Genomic DNA, 11,209 nt, shown 5'->3' on the forward strand with positions numbered 1-11,209 from the left:
TGCTGATTCGCTCGAGTTCTTTGTAGATTCTGGTTATTAGCCCTTTATCAGATGTATAGCATGCAAATATTTTCTCCTATTCTGTAGGTTGTCTGTTTGCTCTGTTGATTGTTTCCTTGGCTGTGCAGAAACTTCTTAATTTAATCAGGTCCCATTTATTTTTGTTGTTGCTGTGATTGCCTTTGGGATCTTCATAAATTCTTTGCCTAGGCCCATCTCTGTAAAGTTTTTCCAACCTCTTCTTCTAGAATTCTTATAGTTTCATGCCTTAGGTTTAAGTCTGTTATCCATCATGAATTAATTCTTATGAGAGGTGAGAGGTGTGGATCCTGTTTCAGTCTTGTACATGTGGCTATCCAATTTTCCCAGCACCATTTATTGAATAGGGATTCTTTTCCCCCAGTGTTGTTTTTTTTTTTTTTTGTCTGCTTTGTCAAAGATCAGACGACAATATGATGATGGTATTATATCTGGGTTCTTGATAACAACATAAGTTAAAATTAGGGGCTTGGAAATTAAGGAACAAAGTGGGACATAAAGAAACCAGTAATAGCACTTAAAATGCCTGGCATAAAGACCTACAATGGGTGTTCATGCTGGGGTCATTGGCCTTTTGGGAACTAAACCTTGAACATTGACCTTGTTAATAAATACTGTGTTCTGGGATCTGATATATTCAGATATATTCCAAGTAGAAAGAGCAAGATACACGTGCATGCACCTGTGCTTGCCCTTTTCTTAATTCAACAGACTATTAAAATTTCCTCTTTTATTTTTATAGACATACAGAGATGGATTTAAAATGTAGTTTACATTAAACAATACAGTATATTTATTTATTTTAGAGATGGTCTCCTTCTGTCACTCAGGCTGGAGTGCAGTGGCATGATCATAGCTCACTGCAGCCTTGCACTCCTGGGCTCAAACGATCCACCTACTTCAGCCTCCTGAGTAGCTGGGACTTCAGGCACATACCACCATATTCAGATAATTAAAAAATTTTTTTTGTAGAGACAGAGTCTCACCATGTTGCCCAGGCTGATCTTGAACTCCTAAGCTCAAGTGATCTTCCTGTCTTGGCCTCCCAAAGTGCTGGGAGTGTATAGTATCTTTAAAATGACATTTAAAAATTGATGTTATGGAAAGATTTTCTATCAGTCTGCTCATAATATCTTTTCTTAAAACAGTGTGCTTCGCCAGAGTATAGTGAACTGAAAATAATTACCATTGGCAGTATCTCCCCTAAGCAATAGGTATAGATAAGTACACTTTTCTTAATTGGAGTTTAATTAAGAAATTAACACTTAGTGTGTTAATTTACTGTTAAAAGTACTTTGTAGAGCTTTTCTTTTCAAAACAGTAAACACCTTTAATATGATTATTGGTATGTAATAAGGATATTGAGAGAAGCTTTTCGGGATTGATGGGGTGGTAGAGCCCAGATCATCTAAAAAGAGTTATGTAGGCTTTATTTTGTAGATATTTCTTTGATCTTATCCATATATTCATAAGTAATCTTCTGATTTTGATTTGGTTTTCAATGTGGGCTCCCCTATTACAACGAAATGTTTCTCAAAAATTGTATAAACTTAAAATCTAGTTCCTAGACCTAGAGTGGAAATACCAAAATCCATTATAGAGAAAAGATAGCAATTGTGTGATCCTTCACATTCAGCAGTGTTTTGGAAAACATTTTAACTGGTGGGAAAATAGCAGACACAGTGGGACGGTTATTGCAACAAAATTTTTCATATTAATAGTAATTGGGCAGATCCCACTGTAAAAGCCACAGTGCCCTATTTCTGTAGACTAAAGCATGGGAGGAGACAGATGACGATACTGTCTACCTCACAGGACTGGGAGCAGATCAAATGAAATGAATGATTCCTGTGGAAGTTATTTGGGAATGCTGAAGAGTATGAGAGTCTAAGGGGGTATTAATTGTTTTTGGCATAGGAAAAGAGTGAATCAGAATATCTGAAGATCACCCAAGAAAAAGAACAGCAAGAATCTTTGGCCCTGGAAGAGTTAGAGTTGCAGAAAAAGGCAATCCTTACAGAGAGTGAAAATAAATTTCGGGATCTTCAACAAGAAGTGGAGACTTACAGAACTGTAAGTTTAAATAATATTTAGGTTCTGGAACTGTGAAATTATTTGCTTGTGAAAACTATTGTTATCTCTCCAGTCAATAAAGTTTCAAAGAAGCTTTTGTTTTACTGGGTTAGAGTTAGGTATACATGTGCTTCCTTTTTAGATAGTGAGAGGTATTCATGGGAGTGGATTTGGCTTTGGGCTCTGTGTTTGGTACCTGGGACTCCTGCTTCTGTCTTTAGCCGGCTGTATTTCTGTCAGCCACTCACTCTGCTTCTGTTTTCTCAGGCTCTGCAGCATCTCCACTCCACTGCTTACTCACCCTTGATCTCTAGGAAGTGGCTTCACTTTGTAGGCAGCACTTGCCCTGACACCTTCTGTTTGTCCAGCTTTATCTTATGCCATGTACTGAGCATAATCCATTCTCTGCTTATATGACAGTTTAGTTACGTCAGTGCCCTTCTTTTACGTTTAAGTTTTCCTTATTAAACATAATCCTGTAATGAACATATTTGTATGTATGTCTTAGTGTGTACATCTTTAAGGCTCTCTGGTCCGTCCCTTAGCAGTATTTGAAACATACAACTTGGTTTGAAAACTGACTGATGTTATTTAGACTTTTTTAGCCTTTTTGCTCTGATTTAGACAGTGAAACAGTCATCCTTCTTACCCATAGTTTTAAACTGTGCTTTATTTTTTCATTACCTACACTTAGAAAAGGTAATGACATAGTGGAGTGAAATGGGCACCTAGAGACCTAGGTCTTCTACTTGTTAGCTTTGTAAATTAATTGTACTTTATTTTCTCACTTGTCATATGAAGAGATTGGATTTAGTAATTCCTTAGGACCTTTCCAGCTCTGACACTGTATGGCTCTACCTTTCTTAACTTTTTCCTTCAGAGTCAAGATTATATTTTCATGAGATAATAGTTGTCTTTGGTAAAATTTGTATAGACTCCTTCTTTTTGAAAAAAAAAAACCCTCTAAATAATTTAGGGGTGGATAAATCAGATACGTTCTTTTCCTTTCATAAGTAATAAAATATTATTGTAGGCCTTAAAGTAAAAACAGGGGGGAAAAATCCATCTTCTTACCAAAGTTACTATTATCTATTTTATGATTTAATTTTTTCTTGACTCTCAAGTTAGAATATTGTTGAAAATGTAGGTGGTTGAAAAGGTTACCCAAATAAGTAAAAAGAATCTGGAATTATGAGTTGTGTTAAAAATATAATCTTTTCTTTGTTATATGATTCCTTTAGTAATTGAACACAAATTCTTTGTCGTTCTAGTGTTTGGTATATGTAAAACTATTTATCTAAATTCTAATCTGTGGATAGGTGGTAGACATCATGTCTGTATATCACTGCCAATAAGCATGTACTTTAATAAAAATACATCCATTTTCATTAACAGAGAATTCTTGAATTGGAAAGTTCTTTGGAAAAAAGCTTAGAAGAAAGCAAAAATCAATCAAAAGATCTAGCTCTTCATTTGGAAGCTGAAAAAAATAAGCACAATGAAGAAATTACAATCATGGTTGAAAAACACAAGACAGAATTGGAAAGCCTGCAGCATCAGCAGGATAACCTTTGGACTGAAAAACTCCAAGTCTTAAAGCAACAGCATCAGACTGAAATGGAAAAACTTAGAGAAAAATGTGAGCAAGAAAAAGAAACATTGTTGAAAGACAAAGAGATTCTCTTCCAGGCCCACATAGAAGAGATGAATGAAAAGACTTTAGAAAAGCTTGATGTGAAGCAAACAGAACTGGAATCATTATCTTCTGAACTATCAGAAGTATTAAAAGCCCGTCAAAAGCTACAAGAGGAACTTTCTGTTCTAAAGGATCAAACAGATAATATGAAACAGGAATTAGAGGCCAAGCTGGATGAGCAGAAAAATCATCATCAGCAAGAAGTTGACAGTATCATTAAAGAACATGAGATATCTATCCAGAGAACTGAGAAGGCATTAAAAGATCAGATTAATCAACTTGAGCTTCTCTTGAAGGAAAAGGACAAGCATCTGGAACAGCATCCAGCTCACATAGAAAATTTAGAGGCAGATATTAAAAGGTCTGAAGGGGAACTGCAGAAGGCATCTGCTAAGCTGGATCTGTTTCAGTCATACCAGAGCACCACAGATGAGCAAAGCAAAGCATATGAGAAACAGTTGGCCCAATTACAGCAGAAATTGTTGGATTTGGAAACAGAAAGAATTCTTCTTACCAAGCAGGTAGCTGAAGTTGAAACACAAAAGAAAGATACTTGTGTTGACTTAGATACTCACAAATTCCAGATGTGGGACATAATGTACCAACTTGAAAACCAGAACAGTGAAATGGAACAAAAAATAAAATCTTTAACCCAACTGTATGAGTCATCAAAGCAAATCTTGATGGAAAAGGAAAATGTAATTTTACAAATGAGAGAAGGACAGAGCAAAGAAATTGAGATACTCACACAGAAATTGTCAGCCAAGGAGGACAGTATTCGTCTTTTGCATGAGGAATATGAAAGCAAATTTAAAAATCAAGAAAAAAAGATAGAAAAAATTAAGCAGAAATCAAAGGAGATGCAAGAAACGTTAAAGAAGAAATTGTTGGATCAGGAAGCCAAACTTAAAAAAGAGCTTGAAAATACTGTTCTAGAGCTTAGTCAGAAAGAAAAACAGTTCAATGCCAAAGTGTTGGAAATGGCACAGGCTAACTCAGCTGGAATCAATGATGCAGTATCAAGACTGGAAACAAACCAAAAGGAGCAAATAGAAAGTCTTACCGAGGTTCATCAGCGAGAACTCAATGATGTCATATCAATTTGGGAAAAGAAACTTAATCAGCAAACTAAAGAACTTGAGGAAAAACATGAAATGCAATTACAGGAGAAAGAACAAGAAGTAGCAGAATTGAAGCAGAAGATCCTCATATTTGGGTGTGAAAAAGAAGAGATGAACAAGGAAATAACGTGGCTGAAGGAAGAGGGTGTTAAGCAGGATACAACATTAAATGAATTACAGGAACAATTAAAGCAGAAGTCTGTTCATATCGATACTCTCTCACAAAATGAAACTAAACTGAAAGCACAACTTGAAAAGCTGGAGGTTGACTTGAATCATTCTCTGAAGGAAAACACTTTTCTTCAAGAGCAGTTAGTTGAACTGAAGATGCTGGCAGAAAAAGATAAGCTTAAGATTTCTGAGTTGACTGATAAGTTGAAAACCACAGATGAAGAACTCCAGAGATTGAAATCTTCATATGAAAGAAGTAACAAAAGCCTAGAGGACAAAAGCTTGGAATTCAAAAAACTGTCCGAGGAACTAGCAATTCAGCTAGATATTTGCTGTAAGAAAACTGAAGCCTTACTGGAAGCTAAAACAAATGAGCTAATCAACATTAGTAGCAGTAAAACAAAGGCCATTCTCGCTAGGATTTCCCATTGTCAACACCACACAAGTAAAGTTAAGGAGGCACTATTAATGAAAACTTGCAAAGTTTCTGAATTAGAAGCACAACTTAGACAACTAACAGAGGAGCAAAATACGCTAAATACTTCTTTTCAACAGGCTACCCGTCAGTTAGAAGAAAAAGAAAATCAAATTAAGAGCATGAAGGCTGATATTGATGGTCTTGTAACAGAAAAAGAAGCCCTACAGAAGGAAGGAGGCAATCAGCAACAGGCTGCTTCTGAAAAGGAGTCTTGTATCACACAGTTGAAGAAAGAGTTATCTGAAAACATCAACGCTGTCACATTGATGAAAGAAGAACTTAAAGAAAAAAAATCTGAGATTAGCAATCTTAATAAACAACTAACTGATTTGAACATTCAACTTCAAAATAGTATCAGCTTAACTGAAAAAGAAGCAGCCATTTCATCACTAAGTAAGCAATATGATGAAGAAAAACGTGAATTGCTGGATCAGGTGCAGGCTTTATCTTTGAAAGCTGATACTCTGTGTAAAGAGAAAATTTCTGCTCTTGAACAGGTAGATCACTTGTCCAATAAATTCTCAGAATGGAAGAAGAAAGCACAGTCAAAATTTACACAGTATCAAAACACTATTAAAGAATTACAGATGCTACTTGAGTTAAAAACAAAGGAAGCACATGAAAAGGATGAGCAGATAACTTCACTGAAGGAAGAGCTTGATCAGCAAAATAAAAGATTTGAATGTTTAAAGGATGAAATGGAAGATAAGAAAAGCAAGATGGAGAAAAAGGAGTATAATTTAGAGATTGAGTTAAAGACTCACACAACAAGAATCGTGGAATTAGAGGACCATATTACCCAGAAAACAAATGAAATTGAGTCCTTAAGTGAAGTTCTTAAAAATTACAATCAACAAAAGGATATTGAGCAGAAAGAATTGGTTCAGAAACTTCAGCGTTTTCAAGAGTTAGGAGAAGAAAAGGACAACAGAGTTAAAGAAGCTGAGGAAAAGGTTTTAAGACTTGAAAAGCAAGTGTCTTCCATGAAAGCTGAACTTGAAACTAAGAAGGAGGAATTGGAACATGTGAATTCAAGTGTGAAAAGCAAAGAAGAGGAGTTACAGGCACTGGAAAATAGACTTGAATTAGAAAGTGCAGCAAAATTAGCAGAACTGAAGAAAAAAGCTGAACAAAAAATTGCTGCCATTAAGAAGCAGTTGTTATTGCAAATGGAAGAGAAAGAACAGCAATATAAAAAAGGTACAGAAAGCCATTTGAATGAGCTAAATGCAAAATTGCAGGAAAGAGAGAGGGAAGTTCACATCTTGGAAGAAAAACTTAAATCAGTGGAAAGTTCACCACACTCGGAAGCACCAGTTGTACCCAGATCAGCAAAAAATGTGGAAGCATGTACTGAGCAAGAAGAAGCAGATTCCCAAGGCTATGTGGAGAAGGCATATGAAGAAAAAATCAGTGTTTTACAAAGAAATTTAACTGAAAAAGAACAGCTATTGCAGAGGCTAGAGCAGGAAAAAGAAGAGACAGTTTGTTCTCATTCTGAAATGCAATGCAAATACCAGGAGCTCTTGATAAAGTTGGAACGTGCCGAAGCAAAGCAACATGAGGATCAAGTTATAATAGATCATCTTCAAGAAGAACTTGAGGAAAAAAACAAGAACTATTCCTTGATGGTATCCCAGCATGTAGAAGAAGAGAGATGTAAAAATAACATAGGGGCAAAGCAAAATTTAGAAAATGTTGTCCAGAAAAGCCTCCAGGAGAAGGAACTAACCTGTCAGATCTTGGAGCAAAAGATAAAAGAACTGGATGTCTGCTTAGTAAGAGAGAAGGAAGTACATAGAGTTGAAATGGAAGAGTTGACCTCAAAATATGAAAAATTACAGGCTTTACAACAGCAGATGGATGGAAAACATAATCCCACTGAAGTTTTGGAAGAAAGTACTGAAGAAAAGTCCAAATCACGTGTGGTTCAACCCAAATTGCTTAGTAACACGGAAGCCCAGCACAATGACCTGGAGTTTAAATTAGCAGATGCAGAGCGGGAGAAACAGAAACTGAGCAAGGAGATTGCGAGATTGCAGAAAGATCTCCGAATGCTAAGAAAGGAGCATCAGCAAGAATTGGATATACTAAAGAAAGAATGTGAACAAGAAATGGAAGAGAAAATCAAGTAAGTTTTATTTTAGCATGAATATTTTTAAAGCAGTCCTCCTTAATTAAGCTTCCTTTTTAGTGCCTAATATAGTTATTTTAAATATTTGGATAAGTTTCACCTACTCAAAATATTAAACATAAATCTGATAAGCTAAATATAATGAGAAATAAGAACAATTTGGGCAAGAGGCATTGTTATTCCATGTCCATTTAGGGAAGAAAAATCTTTTCTTGTATGTAGGATTGTGATTATTAAGGTACATATCCAAGTAATTATTTTCTTTTTGTTTTACTATTTTAATATTAGCATTACTATTATTATATAACATAGATGTGTATGGTGAAAATTTAAAGTGAAAAATAAAAATTATCCAGTCCCCAGGACAGCTCCCTAGAGGTAATCATAGATTACATATTCCTGCAGAAGTTTTCCGTCCTAGAATGCACACGTGTGCATGCCTGAGTTCTCTTTCTCTCTCTCTCTCTTTTTTTTTTTTTTTGTGAGACAGAGTCTTGCTCTGTTGCCCGGGGTAGAGTGGCGTGGCATGGCGTCAGGCTAGCTCACAGCAACCTCAAACTCCTGGGCTCAAGCAATCCTTCTGCCTCAGCCTCCCGAATAGCTAGGACTACAGGCTTGTGCCACCATGCCCGGCTAATTTTTTCTATATATTTTTAGTCATCTAGCTAATTTCTTTCTATTTTTAGTAGAGACGGGATCTCGCTCTTGCTCAGGCTGGTCTCGAACTCCTGACCTTGAGCGATCCTCCCGCCTTGGCCTCCCAGAGTGCTAGGAATACAAGTGTGAGCCACCACGCGCGACCCTTCTCTCTCTCTTAAAAGTGTTTTCATACGTGAGAGCATACTGTGTGTACTGTTTTGAAGACCAGGTAACTCTTTGAAACTTGTTCTTTGTGTGGCAGCAGTTAACTCTTTACATTTTTGTTACTCAGACAGGAGCAGGAAGATCTTGAATTGAAGCACAATTCCACATTAAAACAGCTGATGAGGGAGTTTAATACACAGCTGGCACAAAAGGAACAGGAGCTGGAAATGACCATAAAAGAAACTATCGGTAAGTAAAACTTTAAATTCAGTAAGGAATGAATCAGTAGAGAGTATAATTTAAGCCCATTCTTTTTGCACTTGTTGTAAGTGCTTTAAGTTATTAAACTGGAGAATAAATGATCCTTGCCCAAGAATGTTCTCTAATGGGAACTTTTGCTCAGGGAGAGGGTACATTTGCTCACTGGTGGGCTGGATGTCTCATTAAGCATCTTGAAATGATTATATAAAATTATATTTTATCAAAATTAATTTGGAGTGAGGGTTCTTTTGCTCACTGGTGGGCTGGATGTCTCATTAAGCATCTTGAAATGATTATATAAAATTATATTTTATCAAAATTAATTTGGAGTGAGGGTTCTTACTGAAATTGGAATATAAATGTTAACTCTTGACTAATGTGTATTCTTATGTATATGTGTTCATTTTTATTTATTAGATAAGGCCCAGGAGGTAGAGGCTGAACTTTTGGAAAGCCATCAAGAAGAGACAAATCAGTTACATAAGAAAATTGCAGAGAAAGATGACGATCTAAAAAGAACAGCCAGAAGATATGAAGAAATCCTTGATGTACCTTATTTTCTCTCTCTCTTTTAATTTTGAAATTTAGCTGTAATAGATTTAATGATAGTGCTGAAGATTTCCCATTTTTCTAATATAAAGGATTTTCTGGAGGCTTAATATTATATAATAATATATTAGTACTTTTATGGTATATGCAGATTTATAAAGTCTGATTGATTTCTGCCAGGATTGTAGTTTCCTGATCAGATTCTGCTAACCAGGCAGTACAGTCCACTTGCTGGTATTAAGGCAACAATGAGTTACTGAGGGGAAGAATAGATTCTCTTTCCCCTCTTCCTCATAGATTCATACTGAACTGTGAGAGAACCAGACTAAGAATTGAGAGCTTGTGCTTGTGTGAAGTCTAGGTAATGGGATAGTTAGTGTGTGTCTGAGTGTGACTGCTTAACTTAGCTGGTATCTTTCTGGGTGGGCCAGTTAACTTTACTCCATCCCTACCGAATTTGTCGGGTTTTTATTGGTCTCAAGGGAGAAAAGAGATGGGGAACGAAATGGAATGCATCAACCAAATCTTTTATATTTAGTAGAAGATTAGTTCAAAGTACTTATTCTACTAATGCCACATTGTCATTAGTATGATATGCTACTACCACACTGCCATTAGTAGAGTAGGATAAGCTGTAAAGATATACTGTGAAGATAAACGATGAATGCTAGTGAGTACTTTGGACTCTAAGAACATTTTCAAAAGTAAAACAATGTAATTATTCTTGCTTGGGTTACAGATTCTTTAGTTATTCCAAGCCTTATTTCATTGTATGCCAAGAAACATTTGAGGATTAAGAATGCATGAATCAGAGAATCATGCCTCAGCTGACTATGTTAGCAATAGAAGTCTGAGCCAGGAACAGATTCTAATAAAAATTATTTTAAATGTAATTGAAATGGCTAAAAATTCCAGGATATGACACACATCTATAAATGCTACCTTTTGTAATTTTTGAGCTTTAAATCTCATGAAAATATTTAAATAATTTTGCATTTTCTTATACTTCCATAGAGTATACATGTGCTGAGTTTTAAAAAATACTATTACTTCTTGAATGCCTAGAGAATGTTGGAATTGAAAGATACACGAAATTTCGTTTAGTTCTGTCTTCTGAGTTTTTTTTTTTTTTTTTTTGTGACAGAATGAAAAGCAAGTTCAGCATAGTGAAGTGATTTCTCTAAAACTGTATAGTGAGTGGTTGAGCAGTGATTCTTCGTTATCTTCATATACTTAATTTAAAAAAAGACTTCTCCCTAAGAAAGGAACTTGGAGAAGGCAAGATATTTATCGTGGATAATCAAGTCAGGGGGGTTGATTTTCAGGGCTGTGCCAGAGCTCTAGAGTTCCTTTTGGTAACCCACTTCTCTATCTCTGGCTGTGTAGGGTAGCAGATAGTAGATTTTTCAAGGGTCATGACAAACCTCTGTATGTGGAGGAGTGAGGGAAAAGGGAGACAGGTAACCATAGGCCCTCTGGCATGGTTCCTCCTTCATAATCTACTGTGTATTAGGGAAACTAAGAATATTGTCCACCAAGCTTCAGGCTTGGAGTAGTAGAGCAAGTGGGTAGGAAGTGGAGGGTAGACAAGGGAATGGCATGGACTCTTCCCCAAGCCACTTGTGCCTTGGACCAGCACTGTCTGTTAGAAATATATATATTTTTTTCTTTTTGTTTATTTAACTAACCGGTTCATGGCCTGTTATGTCTGTTAGAAATATAATGCAAGAAACATATGTGAGCCACATTGTAATTTAAAGTTTTCTAGTAACCCCATTGAAAATAAAAAGAAAACAGGTGAACTTTATTAGTAATAGATGTTAACTAACCCAATAAAACCAAGAGTATTATTTCAACATGTAGTCAATATAAAAGTGATTAAT

General features: G+C 35.9%; 1 protein-coding gene across 1 annotated transcript in view; it reads left to right on the top strand.

Moving 5' to 3' along the window:
* The window catches only part of GOLGA4 (golgin A4), a 109,103-nt gene that overhangs the window by 65,250 nt on the left and 32,644 nt on the right, over window positions 1-11,209 (top strand). The window contains 4 exon segments of the mRNA XM_012645110.1: window positions 1,957-2,112; window positions 3,508-7,709; window positions 8,644-8,765; window positions 9,195-9,325. Coding sequence (XP_012500564.1) covers window positions 1,957-2,112; window positions 3,508-7,709; window positions 8,644-8,765; window positions 9,195-9,325 — 4,611 coding nt within the window.

This window comes from Propithecus coquereli, unplaced genomic scaffold (assembly GCF_000956105.1).
Source record: "Propithecus coquereli isolate 6110/MARCELLA unplaced genomic scaffold, Pcoq_1.0 Scaffold1, whole genome shotgun sequence".
Classification (NCBI taxonomy): Eukaryota; Metazoa; Chordata; class Mammalia; order Primates; family Indriidae; genus Propithecus; species Propithecus coquereli.